Genomic DNA, 24,111 nt, shown 5'->3' with positions numbered 1-24,111 from the left:
ATCAAGAGAGACAGATGTACTGTCACCTCATCCAAGTCAGACAGCACAGGCCATGGGCTTGTAGTGAGCTGGTGAGAGTGTGCACATTTCATTCCTCCTGCTTCTCCTGGGTTGGGAGAGGGTAGATACGCATTAGTCTGCTGCTTCTCCAGTTCCAGGCCTGTTGCTGAAGACCACCACGGCAATGTAAGACCACAGCTGGCAGCGGAGGAGCAGTAAGCTCAAAGCAAGGCTAGCTGTGTTGGCACATGCGTACTCTGCACCCTTCACAGAGTGGGACATCCTTTGGGCATGCCTTCATGAAGATACAGGAGCAACAACCTTCAGCCGTGATCCCAACACACAAGGTTCAAAAAAGGAACCACTGAAGCATGAAGCAGCTGCCATTGCTTCCAATATGAAAGGTGTCTCAGCCCCCACTGATGCCAAAGCAAGGGGACAACACAGCTGCTTAGAGAGTGATGCACAGGAACTGTATAGATGCAGTGTTGGTTCAGTCCTGGACTATTAGCAGTTGCTCAGTTCTAGCTTTTCCCTCCGTCACTGCTGGGCAGGGAGAACAGATGGAACATGGTTGCTCCAAGCTGCTATTGCAACATCTATACCGGCTTGTTCATATTCTGATTTGTCTCCCTAAGCTGGCTTCTCTGTGCAGTGCCAAGACTTTCTTGCTTGGTTTTAATGTTCCTCTGCTACTGTTTTAAGCTACTTAAAAGACAAGGGGATGAAGTTAAACACAAGAACAGGGCACTCTGCATGAATCACTAGTTTCTGGGCAGCAGCTGTTCTTGGGGAGAAAGTAGTTCTTATTCTGAGCTGCCCCAGCAGAAAGTAAGTAATGGAGGTTTCAAAAAAAAAAAAAAAAAAAAAAAAGAAAATCGTTTGGGTAGTTTTGAACAAAGGTGACAGATACCACAGCTATTCACAGCATACTCAACTAGGCAAAGTTGGGAGTACATTAACAAAACAAAATTACTTATTCTACTGCATTATCAGCCTAAGAGTGTGTTTGGTAGACCTTGGAACAGCCTCCCGGAAGACTGGGAAGAAGCTGGGCTCTCTGAAGCTTGCTGCTTTTTAATAATAAATAATACACTAGAGGGCATACCAGCCTCTACTTGAGCAAGCCTGTATCTATCTAATCACACACAGAACCACCCTTCTGCCTCCGGTGACTGAGATGAAGTAATTTAAGGAGCCAAATTTGCAGTTAGCATTCAAAGATTTAAAAATCAACACATCTCTGCTCTCCTACCCTTCCTGTTTGGTCCCAAAAGCCAAAGGCAGCCCCACACATCGCTGGTGCTGCAGGTACAGCGGAAAGACACTGCTCGCTGAAATTTCAAGTGACATGAGCTGTTTGGGGGAGAGGAAGGGGTCTGCAGTTAGACCGTGCCAATAATGGGAGCCCTCTCTATAGATGCTCTTGCTGTATTTACAAATAGGTGCAGCTGCTTGCAAAGTACTCTGATCATTATGGAAAGGAATATGAATATGAAATATATACATACCCACAAAATGAGTAAGTAGGACAATACAGAAAAATAGGACTGAGAACAGCAAGCACCTCCAAAGCCTGGCATCTGATGCAGGGTACCAGCAGCTTTTGGTTACTGAAATGCTGTTATGCAAATGATTTGGTGGTTATCAGTTTGCCAAGTAGCTAAGAACAGGAACAATTCAATATGGAGCAAGAAGCAACAGTTTAGCTGTAGACCAAACTAAAGGAATGGTTTTGGCATTCATAAACATGCAGCAAAGTTCTGACATCAGGTATTCAGTAAATTAGTATTAAGAGCAGCAGGATTATCCATGGGACTAGGAGAAAGGGGCTAAAATCAGATAACCTGTTGCCAAGTGTCAGTTCGAATTGTTTGGGTTTTTTTTAACTCCAAAGTGGAACTTGAATTAGGACATTGAAAATCACTGTTACATAGATCCCTCTTCAGCAGGCACTGATCCAGCCTCCAGCCCAAAGTGAAGTTTCACGCAGGCACCGAAGTGCCCCAGCAGGGCAGCACACATACCAAGGTGTGGTGCCATCTAAGCAGCCTTGCCCATGGATTTTTAGCAACATGCAGCTCTACTAGTGTAGTTTCAGAGGTTATTCTGTACTTGACCAGCCGCTTAACCTGCTGTGACCCCTCCCATACCTGAGAAGGGGATCAGTAGGCATTAGTCCTGGGCTGAATCATACCAGTGGTGACTTCACCACTGATTTCCTGGTGCAGGTTCAGCTTACATCAGCTTGCTGCTGCACACCAGCCAAGGGCTGCTTTATTTCAACTGGCAACTGCAAACCTGGTATCACTGCAGCTTACAGGACATGGATTTTACCTTTGGCAAAGATAAAAGTCGTTTTTACAGGAAAACAAATGACAAATTTGTTGTCAGAAACTTAGCCAGGGAAATCAGCCTTATCAGAGGTCTGGACTGTGACCAAAGGACTGACCTCACTGCCAAGAGGAAAACAGAGCTGGGACTGGAAGTGCCTCGTGTGCAGCCCTGAAAATCAGGCTGATGGGAAAGCTGCTTTCTGATCAGAGCCACTCTCTTATCATCGAATGGACTACATGAATGTCAGTAAACAAGCATTAGGATTTTGAACATAAAGAACAAGAGGTTGAAACAGTGGGAACAGGTACAGCAGGTGGCAGAAAGCCCAGCACTTATGCCAGGAGACTGTTCCATAATCAAAGTCTTAAAGCTCACTTGCTTAGAACAGCATGGGTGGCTCACCACCCTTTTACCAAGGAGCTGCATTTGACTAACAACCAGGTTCTTAAAAGAATTCAAATGAGCTCCTGCTGCAGATCTGAAGCGACAGACATCTGTGCTTTTGGCAGCGCAGCTCTCCGTATTGAAGGGGCCAAAGCAGTGGCAAGGGGCCATTTAGGGAATTAAAACACATTGCAAGAATTACACTCCCCTTTCAGCTGGTTGCATGCTCACCGGTTGCTCTGAAACGAATGGTGGGCTGCTGGCTTTAATTCAGCAGTGGCAAGTAAGAGACAGACCAGCTGCAGGACATGAATACTCCTGACAGCCCCAAGCAGCTACCCAAGAACTTTGCTTCACAGAGATGGACTGCCTCCTCCCTGCCCACATGAATGGCACAGGAGCTAGGAGCACTGGGGCCCAGCCTCCATCGTGTGCAGGATATTTTTAGCTTCTAGAAGAACTTTTCTTTGGCAAAGGTTCTAAAATATCTTTAGATCTAAGATAGAGCCTTACTGTAATATTTTAATCCAATTCTAAGAGATCCCACAATTAATAAACAGGTTTGAGCCAGGAGCCAAGACATTTTTCAATACATTCTTCTTTTGATCCCATTAAGTACTGCCAGCTCTTTGTGTATGCACCAAACTTGGGTGTGTAGTTTGTTTTCGTTGTTCCTGAAATGCACCCTTGCCCACCTCAGTATCTGCAGTTTTTTCCAGCAGTAGCAGGGAACCAGTAGCTGGAAGCAAAACTTGCTGCAATCCAGGCATGGGGAGAGTGTCGGACATGAAACAGACCACTTCCTACCTGCGTGGATTGTGGAACTGGACAGCTTTCAAAGATCTTCTGGTTCAACAGCAAGCAAGAGACATTATCCCTTTGGTGCTTCTAATGCACTGAATTGCAGTTTACCTAGAAAGCAGCACATCCCTGCATTGAAACCCAGGATTCTCCAACCCAGAGAGTTTAAGTGCTTAGTATGCACAGAGACTATGCAGCAAAACCAGAGAAGTGGTTTGTTTGGGTTTTTTTCAACAAATAAACTTAACCATATGCATCTCCCCAACTAAATCAGAACACAAGCAGTCAAAGCAGTCTTAATGTTTTAATGGAAAAGGCCGATGCCTTAACTACAAAATATATTAAAATACATAAGTTACTGTAAGAAAATAACTGTTCCAAGGTTATACCTCTGTCTTGCATAAATACCACATTTGCACTTAAACTCTGATGCTTTCTTCACGAAGCTTTGGCCTGCATAATAACATTTCTCACCTGATGGCTTAACTAAAATGCTACCTTTGCAATTACTTCCCCTTACAGTGGAGCAGGGGACTGAATTAACCGCTTGTCATTACTGGTCCATTATCTGCCTGCTGCATGGAAACACTGCCTCTGTGCAACTGCTGCTCCCCCAGCCATTTTAAGAAGAGGCTGTTCCCACACGCATTATCCTGAACAGCACGTTAAAGTTGTTGCTTCTTATTGCATCCCGACAAGCACTGATCACTTGTGTTTTCGGTTTGCCGACTGTAAAGAGAAAAAAAGGAGAGAAAAGAAAAAACACTTCAGTTACTGAGAAACTGGTAAAAATACCTATTTGATCCAGTCTCAAAATGTAGGTGCTTCTCTCAAATATTTATTAAACACACAGTGAAATGCCACCTTTTTTCTAATATGTAAATAATATCCTTTTTTAAAAGAAGAATCAAATGTAGCTCTATTATAGGAGAGCTTAAAGGACTTATTGAAAGGGGAGTGCTATAGACAAAATATCTCCTTCCCCAAAGACCTACAGAACTAAAAATATAGATAAACAGCCCTGCTTAAGTTGATAAGTTTTTTTAAAGCAGAATTATAAATTAAGAACTGAAACACTACTTTAAAAATGTTTTTAAAATTGTGTTCAACAAAACTTGCAATTTCTATACCATCCAGAAAGCTGGAAACTGCTTTGAACTGTTCCTTCTAAAATTGTGATCCCAGATTATACTGGACACTCACAGTTGACTGTCAGAGGCAATTGGCCATGGCTGAGAAATGAAAGAGTACTTCTACTAATTTAGTTTCAGGCCAAAAGGTTTGAAGTCACTTAACTAATCCAGTTGGTCTCTGAGATACATCATATCTGCCTCACTGGGGACCAAGGCTCCCCGCCCCATTCCCTCCAAACACACATACTTACCACGTAACCGCCCAGCCCTCTGAATTGCCTGATTCACAGCTTTCAGATTATTCAATAGCTCCGTGTGATTGTTGCAACGAATTTTGTATTGATTTATTAAATCTCTGTTAAGATCATACAGCTCTATGTACCGTGTCTTCATGTGTTTCCTGGAGGAACAATGAGTCCAGTTATTTGCATCTTGGGGCACAAGACAGTCATGTTTTGTCATGGTTTGTCAATATAAAGGTAGAGTGATACATGGTTGTGATGGCTACCACAGTTATCTGCCTGTCTGCCAGCTACAAGACAATAGACTTGTCTAGACATGTTGGTTATACTCATTATTTTACAGAAAAAAAAAAAAGGTCTATTTTTGCAGTTACTGTATCCAGCAAGCCAAAGAAGAGATGCCACTTTCCCCAGTGAAAGTAACAATGCTCTGCAGTAGCTTAGACCACTTTACTGCTGCTCTTGACAGTAAAGATAGGACATTCACAGAACACAGCAAATGAGAAGGAAAAGACTGACACTTAATTTCTTTCTTGGTGTTGTCCAAAGTTCACACACCACAGACAGCTTTTACTGCCTTCTTCCTCTAATGTATGTTTTCTAATGCATCTCAGCATCTCGAGGTTGATTCACCCCACTGGCTCTATACTAAGCCCCTACCTTTCCCCTTTTGCCTTCCCCAGACTGATTTTCCACCTAAAAAACAAGACAAGGCTCAAGGAGAGCTCATGGAGGGACCAGCAAAGGTACCAATTTCTACATCAACAGTTGTAACTAGGCAACCCCTGTATCACACACATGGTTTTTTGTGCTCTTTTTCTGCCTGCAAAGCAAAGACTGACCCATTCTAAAACACACAAGCTAAGCAGCAATTGCTCACATGTCTCCCAGGAGTCGTGCATCTTCCGCCTGAACCAGCACGCTGCGGATGAGGTTGGAATGTTCAGCCATATCGGCAGTGAGCCTCTGATTCACCGCATGGTGTTCGTCCACCTGCCCAAGGCAAACAGTCACGAGAAAGGTCCCCTGGCACTCTGGGCATATAGGTAATTGTTCAAGCTAAACCATGGCTCAGTGTAATAGGAAATAACATCCCAACTTAATCTACCAGCATCCCTGGGACCATTCTCCTTCCCCTCACCCCCTGACTGCCAGAGCAGTTCCTTACCCCCAGAAGGGGGTGATCAGGCTGTGATACACACCTTACGCCCTGACCCAAATCCACAGCTCAGTCTTCCAGAAAACACATTTACATTATTTTAAACAATCAACTGCTGGGGACCAAGAGTCCGTTCTATCGAACAAAGAATAAACAGAAAGTTGAGGGTGTCCCATTGTCCTCTGCGCAGGACATATAGCAAGCCATGGCTGGCCCATTTCCACAAAGAAGATAAAGTGGTTTAGAGATCCTCTCATACAAACGCCCGCAGTGACTGCTTAGCTGCCAATTTAGAAATGCCCAATGCCTCCTCACCTTGACCAACACTTTCCGCAATTCCTCAAAGTATGCAGGGAAATCCGCTTCCACCTGCAAATCTTCAATGGCCAGAAAGGAGGCCATTGACTGGATAATGTCACCAGCTAGATCAATATCATCCGTGTTGATGGAAATCTGTCAGAAAGGAAAGAAAGCACGTCAGCACTCTTCCATGCCAAAACATCTCCCAGAACTGCCCAGCAGGACTGTCTTTCTAACAGTTACTCAGGCTCAAAGCAGTTCATTCTATCAAAAGGCAAAACTGTTGCACAAGCAAGCTCTATAGCTTTAAATAGATAAGGAGACACTGATTTCAAAGGGGCTTTTATTCAGGCCTGGGGCAAAGAGGCATCTGTGCATACAGGACTAGTGCAGAAGTTCCAGGCAGTCTCTGTGCCTCAAATTATGGCTCCCTGAAACCACTCTGTGCAGGAACAAATACCTTCCTACAGATCTGTAGTTTTCTTCATTGACTGGCCCTAGAATTTTACTCACTAACAGCAAACAGACCCAAAAGTTTCCAAAAACATCCCTAAAACATGAGTGCTTCCTCTGTCCTGTTCGGTCCTTCTTCATTTTCACTACCTCATGTTGGCACCACCCTTAAGTTTCACCAGAGTATAATTAAACGGGTGTTCCCCTTATCCACAAAGGTACTCACCTCTCCGCCAGGCTTGATTTTGATGCAGAGCTGACCTGCATTACGAAGGGAAGTGAAGCAAACTTGAAAGGGAGCGCTCTGAAACTCTGCATCTTCTGGTAGCAAGAAGCTCTGATTCAGCCACATAATAATCTTGCAAAAATAAAATTAAGAGCATTAGCCATGACCTGCGTGGAAAGCCTGAAGAACCATGCAATGTCCCTGCACGTGATGTGCACCAGAGTGCTCTGTTCAGGGTACCCTGGAAATTTTGTTTACTAAATTTCATCCCCTAAACCCACATCATGAACTCATTAGAATAGGAGCAGCTGACTCCCTGCTCCAAAGCTGAGTATTTGTAAGAAAATCAAATTCAACTACCAGAGACCACAGGCCAAGGTCAAAACATAAGCCCAGGGCTTGGAGAGCAGAGAAAGCTGGGAGGCAAGTCATGGTTCTACTGCAAGAATTTAAAAAGGAAAGTTTCGTTTCATCTTGGTTTTTGCCTTGGCCATTTAACATAGTAAAGGTCATGCAAATATGGCAGAGCCCTACAGTAATGGGGAAAATAACCAGCTCTAATTACTGCCATCCCACTATTCAGATCTTTTAGAACCAAAATGATAGCACCACTGCTCATCTGTTACGAATCCAAGCCATTATTTGGGCACTGTACTGCCTTTTTCCTGTTCTCTGCTCATTTACAAAATTCATCACTCACTACAGGGCTCCTGCCACTGGCATTCCATCAGTTGTCACACAGGAAACAACATAATATCTGAAACGCCTCACAATCTCAGGCCATTAGTTCCTGCAGCTGCAGGAATTCCTGAAGCAGGGACTACCTCAATTGAGGCATCATTTAAAAAACAGAAAAAAAGCACTGAGTCAAGTTGTAACACACAGACTCCAAAGGCCAGCAGTGCAGTTCACTGCATAATTTTCCTTTGCTCTCGGCTATCACAAGCTAACTGCAAACCCTCCACCTGCAGTATCTGTACGCAGGACCGGGAAATAGGAAGCAGAGCAGAAACTCACCCTTTGCGGTCTCTCATTCGTTGTACAGTTAACAAAGCTCAGGGGCTCTGTGGCCGAGTCCGGGCTACTCAGGGCATACATTGAAAAGCGAGGAAGCTGTCTGGTCAACTCAAATACATGGAACTGCGTGCTGGAAGCAATCCAAAGGAAAAACAGAGATAGTTACTAACATACCAGGGATTCACCTATTGCAATGGTCCCTGGTTCTTTTTTAGCTGGCTACTGACATCAGCAGCTTCCAGCTATGTAATCAGCTGCTTACCGCTTCCCAGAAAAAATGCTAGAACTTGGAAATTCCAGGCTTATGGCGTCACGAGGTTGAACGATTCCTCCCTATTGCTTACATTTTCTATAATCCCTCCAATGAAATATATTCTCTAGGCTAACACATTTATGATTTTACTATGTGAAAGGATTTTTTTTTTTACAGGTTCAGTGAAGTCTTACTAAAAGCAATAATAATCATAAACAAAGAAAACAAGAGGAGAATTCAGTCCCATACATTCTTTCTGCAGTGGCTGGCTAGCTCTCAAAATATGCCTCCCTGTTCAGGGAAAGGATTTCTGCTTCCTTTCCTGGGGCACTGCCAGTTCTGGCAGATGTGAGCAGGGAGAAAGTTGGTGTCAAGTGTATATGAAGAGACATTTTATTTCTATGGGAAACTGGAAAAGTGTTGTCTTGAAATCAGGCATATGCTGCTTTCTACTTGCCCTGAAGACAAATGGGTTCAAATGGGTTTGTAGCTTGAAAGACACCATGGTGCCTCCAGGCTTGCTCAAGTACTTTGTCCAGAGCAGCCACCATTCAGGGCCTGGAGAGGCAGCCACTTAAGAGCAGGCAGCCTGGATACAGTCTCTACTTCCTTTTGCTTCCTCCAGACACCCACAATAAGGCACCCTCTGGACAAGAAATGTTCACTGTTCCCCTAAAGGCAGAGCCCGAGCACAGCAGGTCCCAGCGACCCCAGAGCATTTAGACTTTGTCTGGACAAGAGCTCAGTATCACAGGTGCAACAGTGCTTTTAAGAAAGCATTCCAGCTCTCCTTCCAGTGACACAGAGAAGTGGGGCACCAGCTAATTAACAGTGCACTTCCCATGGAACAAACATGAAGCCACACTGTTGCTGTTTCCTGGTCACGCAGTTAGCTCCGGAGACCAGGAGAGATCGCAACACAAAACTCACCTGTTCCTATAACCCACAAAGGCTTTGATGTGCAAATCCACAGGGACATCTTTGGGTGGAGTAAGGGGAACACGAACACAGCCCGAGAGGTTCTGGAGACTGGGGTGTACCACGTGGCTCTCTCCTTCAAATATGCCCTCAGCAAAGATCAGCACAGCACGGATGATTGTGTCTTAGCAACAGAAAGAAAAAGCAGTTCCTAAATTAACAGCTGTCCTCTGGAAACAAACCACCACTCTTTTCAGAATTAAGCACAGTCAACACTTTACAGCCCTCCTCTGAATTGTTAAAATATCCCAGATGACCAGCACTACCACATCTGGACCAGACTGCATCCTCAGCACACCTGGTGCTAGGTGCATTTGCTATCTTGGGGCAGTTCCTGTTTTGCATAGAAAGCCAGCTGAGGTCCAGCTGCATTCACACAACACTCTCACTAACACGGTCATAGGTTAATGTTTAAAGTCAACACAAGGAGTGTTGCAGGGATCACTAAGACTCCTTTCATCCAAGTTAAATGTTAATTGCCTTGGAAAATAACACCTAACAAGAAACAAATTCCATCAAATCCTCTGCCCTGAGACCCATCAAGGGAACACAGCTTGATTCAAAACTCTGTGAAAGGAAAGCAACCACAAAGGGGAAATTACAAAGGGGAGACAGGCAAGCCATCAACTAAATGGTTGCAGGTTACCACTCACCATTTGTGGTGGAAATACACAGCTCCACGTGGGCAGACTGGCTGTCCGAGCCCAGATTAACCGAGAGGGCTGTCTGGAGTTGTGTATTTGCTGGAATCACACCTCTCTGCCCATCAGCTTCCTTCAACTGAGCATTCAGTTCAGCCTGTTGCAAAACACATACCCTTCAGTACCAGAATTTCAAGATTTTCATTCAAGCAACCTAGAAAACACATGCATAAGTTCTTTTTTCTTGCAGAAGGTTGCATTACAGCAATTCCGAGACACTTCACGTTGCTATGAATAGCAGCTGGATTACACATGGAGCTGTGGACACCTTTGCTACAATTTGTTCAAGCGCTTTATTGTCAACGGAGCCCAGCTCTCTACCCAAACCTTTATTCAAAAAAGCACTTAACATATATTCCATTTTAAGCACAAGCTTATATAATTCCATGCTTTTGCTATGGTGGTCATTTACTGTTCAAATATGAGTCTGCTCCTTTCCTCAGACTATTTTTCAAAGCTCTTTATTTCTGCACCTTCACCATCAGGCCACAAGTGCAATTCCTATACCCTGGCAGTGCTCCCATTCACCTGATCCTCTCAAACAATCTCCTCTAACCCCCAAGCTGGTTCATGCATTGAAAATTACAATTTGCAGTCATAAGCCAAAGCACAGGGCTGAACAGAATCCAGCTCCAAACACAACTGCTCTGGCAAGCCGAAGGAGCAAGGAAAATGTTACTTACTAAAATAGAAAAAGCAAGTTCTGAACTTGCACAAGGAGCAAGCCAGATGCAGAAACAGGAATCCCCAGTAGACAATCTTGCTGCATCCTAGCAGGTTACAGCTCTGACTTGTCCGGACTGCCCCACGACCACTTCCCAGCTTACTCTGGATTTATAGCAATAGGAAGGTGTGTTTTGGCCCTACACATTGTTTAAGTAGTACCTTTGCATTTTCCTCATAATTTCTTAATTCCAGCAGCAGATTTTGTTTCTTTTGACTGAGTTCTCGGATCAGATCCTGCTCAGCGCTTGTATCCATTAGGTTTCCTTTCAACTCCTCACCTCCTGGCAGATAGCCTCGGACTGTACAGAAACAAAACATAGCCAACTCCAGCAAAGCCTTCCATAGCCTCTCCAAAACTTTAGTTTCTGTAACAACACCACCTTGTACCACCTCAGCAGCAGACACTAATTCTGGTCTTTAGCTGGTACCATTCAGCTGATAACCTGAGCATTGATTTACACCCACAGTAGCTCTGACTTTGCTGGTGGTTAGGACAAGATAACTGCACATTTAAAAAAAAGAAAAAAGGTGAATTTCCAACCTGTCTTAAAGCTGTCTTCGCGTGACCAGACAAGTGCAGCGCCCAGTCCTTTTGCAAGAGGATTCCCACTGCAATCATTCTTTCAGGTGCTTAGGCAAGTTTGCAATTATGCAAAATTAATAAAATGTGTACCTGGATTTCTAGAGCTGGTCAGAGGAGTTGTTACCGTCTGGAAGTGACTGTAAGTCACTGTCAATCAGCCAGTAAACAAGATTTACCCACAGTAGTTTTTCCCCAAATCAAGGGATAGTTCACTTCAAGGGGTAAGACCTGTTTCCCAGTAGCCCAGTGGAGCACAGAGTTATGGAAACATCTCCAATTGCCTGTGGAGACAGAAGAGCTGAACAGATGATGAGACAGAGACACTCGCTAGGAACTTCCATTTTGCTCTAGGGCTGTGTGCTCTGATTGCAGCTGACAATAAAAGCCAGGGTCAAAAATCTTATACCTGCAAAGAATATGCTGCCTATGTAACCCCTGCAAAAATTGCAGGAAACTTGAAAAGCATTCAGCATGCACACTGTCCTCCGATGAAAGGACCTGCTTTATTATTTCTGAGTGACTCATTCATTTAAAATGAGAGCAAGACAGAAAATACACTGAAACACAGAAGAACACCTCATGTGAAAGGATGCTGGCCCCGAACAGAACTCTAATGACAAGGACTAAGAGAATGCATTGTCCATATAACCCCAAAAACAGGGCCATTACTGTTTAGTAACACCTGAATGCTCCAGCCTAAAGGGATCCCCATTGTGCCAAGGTTTGTTTATGATGGACTCATCAGAAAAGGATGATCATGTTCAGGGATATCAACCTACACAACTCTGCTAGGACAAGGTATCTTCAGAACTGTGCACAATGTTCCCCTTCTGTAAGCTTGGGAAAAAGGTTTATATGCTGGAGCCCAAGCGCAGCAAATCCCTGCAGCCTGTGATTAAGACAGACAGCAAAACACTGTGCTATTTAACAAGGACAGGCTTTTGTTCCAAATGGGTTGTGCCAGACCTGCTTGTCTCAAGCCACTGACGCCAAGCAGTCGGATAATCACACCAGTGTCTTTCCTGAAGCCATCCTTGTAAATTCATGCTGTGATCGTATTTGTTTCCACTCACAGTAACAAGGTCTGACTTCTTGAAGGCATGGTGGGATAAATCCACCAGTTCTGCAGTCTCAGGATAGCATTTCCAGGAAACAAAGCGCTGTTAACATCTAAAATTTCTAATATAAAGACTATTTACCTCTAGAAGAAAACCAAAACACATGCCCCCTTAGCTTTCTAAACACCTTTACCCACTGTAAAATCCAAAAATTATCACATATAGGAAAAAAAATTTCCTATACATTCATCTATAACAACATTGCCTGAAGAACCACAGTCTGTACTGAATATAGTTATCTTTGCGTGATTAGGATGGGACTTCTTCTGTTAGGCAAATGAATTTTTATGGCTTCTTGGATCATAATGAAACACACACTGATTATCACAGAGAAGGCAATATTCAAAATCCTGTTTGCAGATAGCGAAACTCAAAACTCCCTTAACTTCGCATAAAGCGAAGGGAATCTGGCACACAAAAATGCCTATGGAACCGAAACAACGTTTAGCTAATCCGAGATGATGTGATGTACCTGACGTTATTGTGTATTATATGAATATCCTGAAGAATGCTCTTACCTTCACCGTCAACTGAACAGCAGATTAACTGGGTGCTCCCATCCATTCTGTAATCCCCCTCCACCACTCCTGCAATCGAGGAAGCAAAATTGTCCTTAAAGATGACCTCCCCAGTTCGGTCACTGCGTGCATCAACCTGGAACAACAAAGAGTTCCAAGGCACAGCGTGAACAGAAAAGCTAACTCCCAAAATATATGTCATGCAATACTCAAATGAGCTGCTAACCAAAAGCCAGCCCTGGTCACAGAACTGCAGGTGAACTTGCAGCTCTGCTGGATCAGAACACCACATGTGGAAAAAACACCATCAAGAAATGACCTCTAGACAGACTCTGCTAGAAAGAACTGCACTTGAGGGATATTTCCCTAAGTTACAAAGAAGAGGAAAGAAGGGGACTGCAAGTCTGCACTTGGAAGATTATGCACACATGAATGCAGCAATGATGGGACTAAACCAAAAATAATCTTAATGCAGCATTTACAACCTCTCCTCTTAGCTGCAGCCCTTGTGTGGTGAATTATTTTTATGAAGAAATACCACAACTTTTAATTATCTTTCATTGGAGAAGAACAGCAAGGGGGGGGCTCAGTTCCATGTAGTGTGTCTTTTCCAAAGCACAGGACCCAGCATTAGTCTTTCTAGGAGCTAAGGGACTGTTTCAGACCAACAAGCAGGGCAGAGACTACCAGTGGAAAAGAAGAGAAAAAGGTGTAAAGCAAGGAGAGGTTCTCTCTTCAACAATGCTATACACCTAATCCAACATAAGTTACAACATATCTGGGCTCTAGACTGCCAGCCTGATATGAAGTTAATTAAATTCCCCCAGGCTAATGAGAGTCACGAGAGGTGTGAAGGAAAAAGCATAGCTTACAAAAAAACCTGGCAAGATGCGTCCAGGAGAGATTTGGCAGCTAGAACAGTCATATCTAGCAAAGGGGAATACCAAGCATCAGGCTTAAGAGACTGAGCTGTATAGAATGCCTGTACATACAATTAAATAACGCTGCTCTCCTGTTACATAACCACTTTGTCTTCCCTGTAGTTTGAGAACATTCAGGAAACATCGCAGAGGATTATTAGCACGTCCTCAAGACACAGCTGAAAAAAGACACTCAAGAGCTCTAGGATGTGACATATGATCTCTGCTACCATAGAAACAACTTACCACACCTTAGCAATAGACTCTGAGCTAAGCAGTAGAAGCAGCTTTTCTCTGATCTTGCACTTGGCACAGGATTCACCAGCCAAACTAGGTTTTCTGCAGTAGTTCTTCAACACTCAGCTTCCAACAGTCTTTTTAATTTTTTCGCTGTTCTCATTCAGAAAATTTAACAGCTTGCTTCAAACACAGCTTCCAGATCTACAGCTCCTCATTTCCCCCCTGTATAAACTCACCTTCCCATTGGACCAGCCAGTGATCAACTCACACACACCATCAGAGTTCAGGTCAAACGCATGTATGCTCATTGCATGATTCTTAGACTGAGGACAGAAAAAGAACAAGTTAAGCTTGGATATGTTTTCTAAATTGCACATGCTTGACATATGCAAGACACTGGAGTAGGAGGCTACAGAGATTACAGAAAGGAGTACAAAAATGTCTCTTAACAGGAAGTTTGAGCATCACTATCCCTAAGGTCACACACGTCTGAAATCTTAGCCTTTGCATTAAAAATCTAGTTCACTGCTCTCAAAATACCTCATCTTTCCTAAGCAGATGATTAGAACTCAGAAAAACAAAGTGTAAAAAGCCAAATTCTCTAAGAAAAAAGAAAAAAATCAGGGTTTCAAGATTGCCATAAAATGAGACAACTGAGGAAAGCCATTAGCCTCTTCCTGCCACTTCTCCTAAGGAGTCCTTTCTCTTATTACTATTAGACTGCTCTAATCTGTGTTATATTAAGAATATTAAAATGAGCATCAGGAAAGGATCTTGCCAATATGATTTGCTGCAGAAGCAAATTGCTCTTGATGTGAAAAATTAGCTTTGAACATAGGCAATGCAAGATTAATTCAGTCTCTGAAAAACAGTTTGACTCAACAAAAGAGCCAGAGGCATTTTCTAACAGTTAACTCAAATTTCTCTGCTGCTTAAACAACCCTGCGAAGCTGAAGCATCCCTAGTTGTACGGCTGTATCAGTGTTCTTTAAGCCATCACCAACAGTCCCAAAAGCACTGAAGGAACCGACACGGTATTAATTTTGCACGTATCTATAAAAATAGCTAGGTTTTGTAAGAACAGAATTACATTAAGTTCTATGCTCAGCAGAAAATTTCAAGTTCATCTAAGGAGTCAGGATAACATCAGAACGACCTGAGATCGCGTACCAAATCTCATAGTAGCCTTCAAGCATTCAGTGATGATATTCCAACACTGGACTAACCTTAATCCTCCAGTAGCGGGCTGTCTTGTCATAAACTCCGACCGTCCCATTAGCAAGAGCATAGCCAAACCGACTGCCATACATGGGGCTAAGTGCAGTAATAGTCTTGTGGGGGGAAAGGAGGGAGAGAGAGGATACAGGAGTGAAAACTTCTGCAACTTCAAGTAACAGAGAACAGACTATACAATCTCTCTATCATATGAACTGTACTATACTTAAACGGTAAGTAAGCCTATTGTAAGAAGCATTAAGTACTGAACTATTTTTAAAAATCAGTTTGAAATCACCGAAGGCCTCGTAGGATTCCCTCACACAAGCTGCATTGCCAGTGTTAAGATACACTTCTGCAAAGATTACAGAATTGCCCTCAGTGTACTTTGACCAAGTATTTCCTACCACAAGCAGCAACACAACTGCTCACAGGATTCCTGCAGTCATCAGTGCTAACAAGTTTTCATTGAAAACCTACTCCAAACACACAACATTCCTTAAGCTTCAGGAGCTGAGGATGCCAAAGGGTTCAACTTTATAAGGGCTGGGAAAGCCCTAGAGATATTATTGGTAGAAAATCTTTGCCCAAGATTAGTGAGATAAAAATTAACAGCTCCCACAGCCGGACTTCTTTGGAACACAATTAGAACACCAGGCTACGTATTACCTGAGTAACAGCTCCAGGGAAAGACCTGAGAGTCATAACTCAGCCTGTTTCTCACTCTTTTTAAGACCCCTTACCGTACAATTCTTCATTGAGCTAAGGCTCTCAGTGCTTGGAAATGCAGGTTTTTCTTTGCACTAAGACTAGAGATTTTAATGTCAGCAGGAACAATTGTAATCATCTGTCTGGTCATCTTTACAACATAGCACAGGAGACTTCCTTAAATTAAATCCTCCACCAACTTCTTAATTAAGAACTCAGCTGACTGTGCTCCTCAATTTTTTTTTTATATAAAACACGGTTTCCAACCCCTTTATCGTTCCCTCTCACAACCTTCTCCAAAGCCCTTCCCAAGTATCAAAACCCTCTAAATGGCAAGCACACAGTAAGGACAGAAGACCCCAGCAACAGTCAGAAATTCAGAAAGGTAGCAATGCTCCCTTTATACCCAACTGTCCATTTATAAATTCAAGAATCACAACAGTCTATGGCTTCAGTTTCACGAGAGTAAGTGATTAAACACAGAAAATGCAAACTATTCAAGTCTTCCAAAACAAGCACAATGTATAAAGCCATTGTTCCCTGAATTTACCTTCCTAAAAAGAAAGGTTTTGGTCCAGCTGTGTCCTTTTAAATTAGAACAGTAGGATTGTAACAGGCCTCCTAAGACTCTGCAAGTGCGAATTTAAAATAACTCTACTGTGAATCTGGAAATAAATCACACACGAGAGCGATGGACCTTTAGCTTCCCTTTAACTAGAAATCACAACACGAGTCTAGACTGGCTAGCATACAGACAGCAGAATGTGTTATAGGCCCAGTTCTAATTCTAGCTATAGCAACAGCTTCCTTTCCTAGAACACTGCACAGATTTGTCCTTCATAGCTCTTCATAAGTGGTTTAATAACTAACTAAGCCTTTTAGCCCCAACTTGGGCAGCAGGGAGACCTCAGATCTTCAAGGATAAAGGTGTGTAACATGCCTTTACCCTGGGCCCACAAGGGTCATGAGAAGACTAAGAAAACTCCTAAATGCAATTAAAAAGGTATATTACTTCCTTCCAAGCAACCAAAATTTAATAGTGGGGATCTTCTCTCAGTTCTTCTCTCAAGGGCAACTCCCACACCTTTTATTTATCCCTCTTAAGTTATCTGCCCCATACTTTACTTTAGGCACTGCAGCCCTGTTTATACAGCCAGCATGTAACTCCAGTTGCAATATAAACCTCCAGTTTTTCCTGAGCAAGACCTTCCTACCCTGCCATGCACTATCTGGATACACACAGGGGCAAGTTACTTAATCATGATAGTGTCCACGCATTTGAGGAAAACTGTAGAAGACATTCTTTTGCTCGGAAGGCACTAAGAGCTTCAATCACAGTGCAGTAACCTTAATCACCTTTGGACAGGGCCCTGACTTTCAGTCAAGCAATAGTTACTTTTCTCAACCCAGTGAAACATTTGTAAATAAACAAAGCAAAAAAAACCATGCATAATGAAAGGTATTATTAAACCCTAACTTTTGCAGTTCTAGCAGAATAGATACTGTGCCAAATAGTTTAGTAACTATTTAACTGCACAATAAATTTGAACCAGAGTAACCAGAGAAGCTTTACAGTACACAATACTTTCACCTCCATCAGCAATTATAACAAACATTAGCTAGAAGTAATTTACCTCTGTCTCTGACATTTCTGCCAGGATCTCATCTTCTTTAAACACCCGGATGTCAAAATCTTCAGAGCCAACAAGAAGCTAGGGGGGAAAAAAAAAAGTGTACCTTAAAAATAGTTATTCAAGCTAAGGAAATAAAAAGGAGATACTCCAGGACCCAGAGGGCAAATAAATATTCCAAGTCCAGCAATGAAGAGGTTTTAACAGCTGTATGAAAAGCTGCCAGTGGAACAAAAGGTACCCTCTGCCAAGACAAGATTTCAAAGTCTCCCATTGATCAATTATTAGTTATACTTTTTTTTTGTCAAGCTAGACTCTACAAAAGCATAGTGAAATATCCAGGCTAGGAATGAGAAAAGATACTTTGGAGCATCAGGGCTATGCTCTTTTCTTACTGGAAGAGATTCAGTGTTGTAATTCGTAACTGCAATTATACGCATCAAAAATACTAGATTGCCTGTGTTGGAGCAGGAGACCTGCAACTCAGTTCTGACTTGTACTACACGGGTTCAGAGAAACAACAACTCCCAGTTACTGGTCTGTAAGCAAACAGCTGGAAAAAAAATAAATCATTGCTTAGCACTGAACAGCCCTCATTAAAAAAAAACTCAAAACCAACGAATCCAAGTATCAAACCATCACTGCTCCTCCAACCTAAATGGTGGCTGCCACTAGTGCAAAGCATGGGTAAAACAAGCTTTAACTTGATGTAAATGGTTATACAAATAGGACATCAGTACTGAATTGGGTCTTCTGCATTCTCATTCCTTATCATTTCCCATATCTTAGTTCCTTTCCTGTTTCCTAGTTGAGCAGGTAGAAGGTATTAACTGAAAAGGAGCCCCATGGAAAAGCACTTTCTAAAGATGGTGACAAGACATGGCTTCTATTTTGCAAACTGAGAAACCAAGGAACAGATCTGCGTAGTGCCTTGCCCATAAAGTCATCCATCAAATCAATGACAAGCAGAATTATAAATGAAATTTCAAAACCTGGTAGTACCTTTCCCCACCGGAACCGATGAGTCTTCCATCTTTACTTGGCAGAACAGACACAAATCCATACTGAAACCGGATTTTTAAAAAGGTTACAGGCTTTTTTTTCTTCTTCCAAAGTAAAGGTGCTTCAAATTATGACAAACTAAATTACACCAAGCTAAGCTTACTGTAGTTATGAAAATAACTTACAAAAAAAACCCCATATGTAAGAGGTACAGATTTCTTGACAAGTCACAACTGCTAGCAAAAAGTGACCAGCTGAAAGCACAGAATCCTGAAACAATTACTGGTGATGCTGCATTTCCCAGAGGTGCCTAGAAGATGTTGAAGATGGTTTGTTTTCATTTAGTTTGATTCAACTTGTCCACCTAAGTGGCTTTCATTCCACTAGACTGGAATTTGAAAAAGCAAGGAAAAAGTTTCCCCCCCCAAGTCTCTGACAAGATGGGAGAATGTAACCTGTATCAATCTAAAATCTTGAGGACAACAGTGACTACAACAAATCAGTTTTGTTAGCTACTAAGTGACAGAAGTATATTCATGCAGTTTTAAAATCAGTCCATTTTAAATGTAGACATGTTTTTACTGGGGCGGGAAGAACGGAAATGAAGCTAGCACACCCATTTATCAGATAAGACAGAAAGTGATAAATAACAGTTTAAAAACATGCTTCTGTGCATTTTCTCAGAACTTCAATTTTAAACCAGAGGCAGTTTCATGAAAGCCACAAAAAAGAAAAAAAAAGAAAAAAACCACAACAGCAAAAAAACCGTATCACCTAGATAATTAAGATTTAAAAGAACCCTAAAAAGAAGTCTCAGCAAACGCATGCTGGGCTAACTGGCAGGGTAAGTTAGTTGGATAACGTATCCAACTCTGCTTAGCTCAAAGCAGCATCAGATTACACTAACTGCTGAGAATAAAACTTTCTCAAGCAGAAAAAACAGCTAAACAACAAAAAAACACTTAGAAGCACAAATGCCAGAACATTTAGAGCCACAGATCAGTTTCGTGGTTTCTGAATCTTTATACACCGTCTCCACTTTCTATAACCACCTCTCAAGCACATTAAAAAAAATACACCCTAAGAGAAGCTGTGCAGAAATTGACTGGAAAACCTGAATTTTTTTTCACTTCCTGAAGATCCCAATCAAGCAAAGGGTCTGTGATCAGTTCAATTCATTTATAAAAAACACATAAAAGGCATAGAGGCCCTTTACACATCACTACAAACATTACATAGTCCAAGTAAACTTCCCATAGTCCAAGTAAACTTTCCAAACAAGGATTTTTGGGGAACTAAACAGAAAAGCTTCAAGATGACAAAAGTAAATATTTTTAGCATGGTGATTTAAGATCATATTTACTTGCATCTGACATACTAGGACGCCATTACTTTTCTTAAAGACTTATTTATAAGCACGATCCTTCAAGTCATTCAGGATGGAAGAACACTTACAACAGAGAATGCCACACGAATTCACATCTTCATCCATCCCTTGCAGCCTGCATGATCAGAATGGCAGCTGTTTCCTATTGTTTGTATCACACCTTATCAGCAAGGCACTTGTTACAAGTTCTCTTCATTTTAAATCAGAAAAGCAAAGAGTATTTAATTTCCCCATGTCACTATGAAGAAACAGGAGGACTGGATGCGAAGAGAGATTTCTTGATTTTACCAATCATAAGTGAGGCTCTTCACAGCTTTTTAAGAGCTCACTTTTATATGTAAGATGCTTGCAAGTTGTTTCTCTGACATTTAAAAAAAGCATTTATAACCATATTCAAGAAACACCACTGAAATAGATGCCTTGCAACTGATGATCGCAGGCATTTCATTGTATTTCTCCTGGCATAGTGAAGAAAAATGAGAGAAGTTTCCATTACAGCTAGCAATCAGTTCACCAAAGCACGGCAGTAATACTGTAAAGATGCCATATATGCCTAGTTTTATGGCACTGAGTAGTGCCAGAGACCAGTGCTACTCCGTATACATGTGGTGAGCATTTGTGCATGTCTTTGCTGGACCGGAGTCTGAAACAGGCACAACTTCCACACCGGGATCACTTTAACTGGTAAGGTAAGTCAGTCGTATTTGACAACCCACGGGTTTTTATAAGCATTTCACTACAAGACCATGAAAAGAGCTGAATTCACAGGTAAATGGTTACAAACCTCAGTTTTGCCATCACCATCAAAGTCACACAGTGCCAATGAACGAACATTGTCTCCAGTAACCTAAAATGAGAAAGACAATCCTCAATACTGATGATAGCCATCAGAAGTGAAACTAGTTTTATTATCTCAAACTGCAACACAACAATTGACATAGTCAACATTCAAGCAACATCTGAGTGCACTGAATACACAACCAAAATACAGTTTAAGGTCTGAGATAAATTAAGAAAGATCAACAACCAAATTAATATTTATCATATTAAAAAAAAAAAGAGAAGAATTAGTGCCATTGAAAGAATCTTGCAATAACATCAAAAGCATTAGGCGTAGCCTTACTGTCCAAAAAAGGTCATTTCCTTCATAATCAAAGCCCTGCAGGGCACAGTTTCCACCAATAATAGCAAGTGGAGATGAAATATCTCCCAGCTTTCCAAGAACTATTGCATTGGCTCCATCTGAAACCTACAGAGAAACATTAAAGGAAAAAGAAACAGCAGAGAATGAGACATCAGAGTACACAAATCAAAAAGAGAGCTTCCAACATTATCAGTATCAGTTTAGCTGAGCTCTGAATGCCTATTAAATTTTTTAAATTTTGTCTTGCTAGGTGACATGTGACATATTATGAAAATTTGCTCTCACATGTGCCTACAGACATACATCACATTGGTATTTTTCTTTTGAAATATTCCAGATATTCTAAAGACAAAATGTTCTGAATACAGCAACATAACTAACACAAAGAACAGAAGCATAATTGACACAGTAATGTAAAAACTGTGATCTCTAGAACAGAAAGAAAAAGAAAACAATAAAGATACTAAAAAAAGTAGACAGTTAAATTAACTTGCCTCTCTGTAAAACAAATCCGAGTTGTTATACACATCATAAGCCAGTAAATTAGTCTGTGTTCCAACCAGAAGACAATCATAACCGAGCTGAGGGTTCAGCACTCCCGAAGCTAGACAAGTGATCCCTTGATTAATGTTGAGAAGAGAAATGTCTGAATCTTGGTTACTTTGCACCATTCGGTTTGTGCTCATTCTCTGTCCTCGGGCATGAGGATTATGAATAAAAACCTGTAGAAACAGAGAGATAAAAATTATCACAAAACATGTATGTGTTTGTATACAAACATTAAAGACTACTGTTTGGGTCATAACTGCAATGGGGAAGAAAGGCATTCACTCAACCAAAGTGAAGATAAAAGACTGGGGTTTTTGCTGACAATATTGTTTCTGACAGTTATTCTTTAAACTATACCAGAACAAGGAAATGGCAGGAAAAACCCTGCCCTGGCCAGCGGAGTTGTGCCACCATTATTTTGTTTGTTTCTGAAAATGGCAACTGACAGGTCTTCAGAGTAAGACAAAAAAAGCAAACCAAAGGGAACAACAACAAACTAAACAAATTATGTCCAGCTGGTAGCAGTGTTACCAAAAAAGCCCAAACGTTTAGGACAATTTACCTGGTACCTATCTGTAACGTCCATCTGTAGGTAAGCACGGTTAATTTAAAAAGGGGCCTGTGATAAATAAGTTTTTATTCTCACTGACCAATATTCAGTCACTGTAATTGTTTCCAGCAGAACCAGGGGATCAGAGGATATTATGCTTAATAGCCTTTGCTTTATGGCTGTATAGTCTCTCTCTCAAACAAGCCCTTGTTCTAAGCTGTTCCTAAATGCTCCAAAATAAAATTAATAATAATTCTGGGAAACATCACAGATGAACCAAGTTTGTATTTACAGCAACCTAAATGCCTCTGGGGGTTTATGCTTCAAGCTCTGTTTTTTTATTAGTTAGGTTGTATTTAACCCTCTTTTGTTTGTATTTCAAACTCAAACAGAGCACACACAATGTTTTCTGTTCCCGCAAGGCACTCCTTGCATCACCTACAGAAACCTTAGTGTTGTCCCACAAACAGGGTTTGTTTACCTGGTGTGCAAGCCAATAACACACAGAGCTGAGGTATTTTCAAATTAATTTCACTGATGCACATGAATGGGTGCCTGTCTCAAGACAGCACACCCTTGTCTCAAAAATTCTCACATTTATACACTTAACTAATACATATTCATTATTATTTTCCTTAATGATCTGTCCTTTCTTCTTCGCTCCTCATGTAAATGAGTGCACAGACTCTGTCTTCTTCCTTCATTGTCTTCTTTTGAGTAGGTGGTATCATTTGAGTAGGTCGTTGCGATCTCTCCCTGTAGAAATTACCTCTTACCTACTTCTTCCCTAATCTTGGCAGTTCCAAGCAGTTCTTCAAGGTTTATTGACCAGACTACAATCCATTACCCTTTCAGAAAGAAGCATAAAGCCCCATTGTCTAGTAGTTAGTTCCTAAACCCTAAATCATGTTCCATTACTGTTTCCCTATTTTAAATATTAACTGATGTGAGCTGTACACAGGGCTTTGGCAGCTCCCTGGTTATTTCAATCATATTATACGTATTAATTGATAAAGTTAGCACCGTTTCCTTTATCAGCACCGAGCTTAGTCCGTCACAGCGCTAAGGCTCACTGCTGTAACTGAGAACGGTACAGTAAAACCCAGGGCTTGAAAAAAAAAATCCCATCGCCTGCTAGAAAATGCGAAAGTTTCCTTGGCAACTGGGTTACCAGCTGCTAATTTTTCGCAAACTCCCTGTTGCCACAAAGCAGAGCTTCGAGTGTCGCGTCCCCCCGTCCGTGCCTGCAGACAGCTCGGCCGCAGACTCTCGGCCTACAGACAGAGAAGAAGCGAGCAAGACCTCTCTCCCTTGCACGGCTCTTCCAGCGCCGGGCAGGGATGCCGGCCGGCGTTAACGCCGTTTTCTGCTGCAGGCCCCAGGGCGGCACCGGGGCTCCTCAGACACGCTGTGACCTCGGCAAAGCCGCCGGGCGCCGCAGGGCCCCTCCGCCGGGGCGAGCAGGGCCTGCCGGCGGGAGAGCGGCCGCCCCCAGGGGCGGGGGACGCCCCGGCAGCACCACCACAGCAGGCCCCGGCAGCCGCCGGCCCCCGAGAAGGGCCTTTTCCCCTCAGCTCGGCGGGGGCACGGAGCCCCCCGCCCCGGCCCCGTGAGGAGAGACGGGCGGGATGGCGGGCCGCGCCGCCCCGTTACCTTGCCTGCCTGCGTGGCGGCCGCCAGACAAGGGTGCGTCCCGTCGTACCGGCCCAGCGCCACCATGCGGGGCAGGATCTTGTGGTTGAGCTTCAGCGTGAACACGGGCACCAGCATGATGGCGGCGGTGGGAGAGGCCGGCCCGGGCCCTGGGCCCCGCCGCCGGACGCGGACTCCGCCGGG

At 42.6% G+C, this 24,111-nt stretch overlaps 1 protein-coding gene across 1 annotated transcript; it reads right to left on the bottom strand.

Annotated features, from left to right (window-relative positions):
- Nucleotides 1–3,198: 3,198 nt before the first annotated feature.
- On the bottom strand, nucleotides 3,199–24,103 carry BBS2 (Bardet-Biedl syndrome 2). The gene is made up of 17 exons (XM_010584386.1): nucleotides 23,929–24,103; nucleotides 21,671–21,898; nucleotides 21,156–21,281; nucleotides 20,817–20,879; nucleotides 17,647–17,724; nucleotides 15,316–15,420; nucleotides 14,326–14,412; nucleotides 12,930–13,065; nucleotides 10,870–11,009; nucleotides 9,937–10,081; nucleotides 9,236–9,407; nucleotides 8,053–8,182; nucleotides 7,036–7,167; nucleotides 6,372–6,509; nucleotides 5,778–5,890; nucleotides 4,907–5,055; nucleotides 3,199–4,251 (listed from the first exon to the last, which is right to left on the bottom strand). Exons 1-17 carry the CDS (start codon nucleotides 24,043–24,045, stop codon nucleotides 4,145–4,147), a joined length of 2,166 nt encoding a protein of 721 aa, XP_010582688.1. The 5' UTR covers nucleotides 24,046–24,103; the 3' UTR covers nucleotides 3,199–4,144.
- Between the last annotated feature and the right edge of the window lie 8 nt (nucleotides 24,104–24,111).

The sequence above is a fragment of the Haliaeetus leucocephalus genome, unplaced genomic scaffold (assembly GCF_000737465.1).
Source record: "Haliaeetus leucocephalus isolate CR32 unplaced genomic scaffold, Haliaeetus_leucocephalus-4.0 Scaffold92, whole genome shotgun sequence".
Lineage (NCBI taxonomy): Eukaryota > Metazoa > Chordata > Aves > Accipitriformes > Accipitridae > Haliaeetus > Haliaeetus leucocephalus.
The sequence above is the reverse complement of the archived record's forward strand: the minus strand, read 5'-3'. Positions and strand labels throughout refer to the sequence as shown.

What these genes read in the sequence shown, in the direction of transcription:
- BBS2 (XM_010584386.1), bottom strand. Translation starts at nt 24,045, where the DNA reads ATGCTGGTGCCCGTGTTCACGCTGAAGCTCAACCACAAGATCCTGCCC. An exon ending in GAAATGACCTTTTTTGGACA is followed by an intron (nt 20,880 to 21,155) that starts GTAAGGCTACGC and finishes TTCTCATTTTAG; the next exon opens with GTTACTGGAGACAATGTTCG. An exon ending in AAATCAAGCCTGGCGGAGAG is followed by an intron (nt 6,510 to 7,035) that starts GTGAGTACCTTT and finishes CCTTTCTGACAG; the next exon opens with ATTTCCATCAACACGGATGA.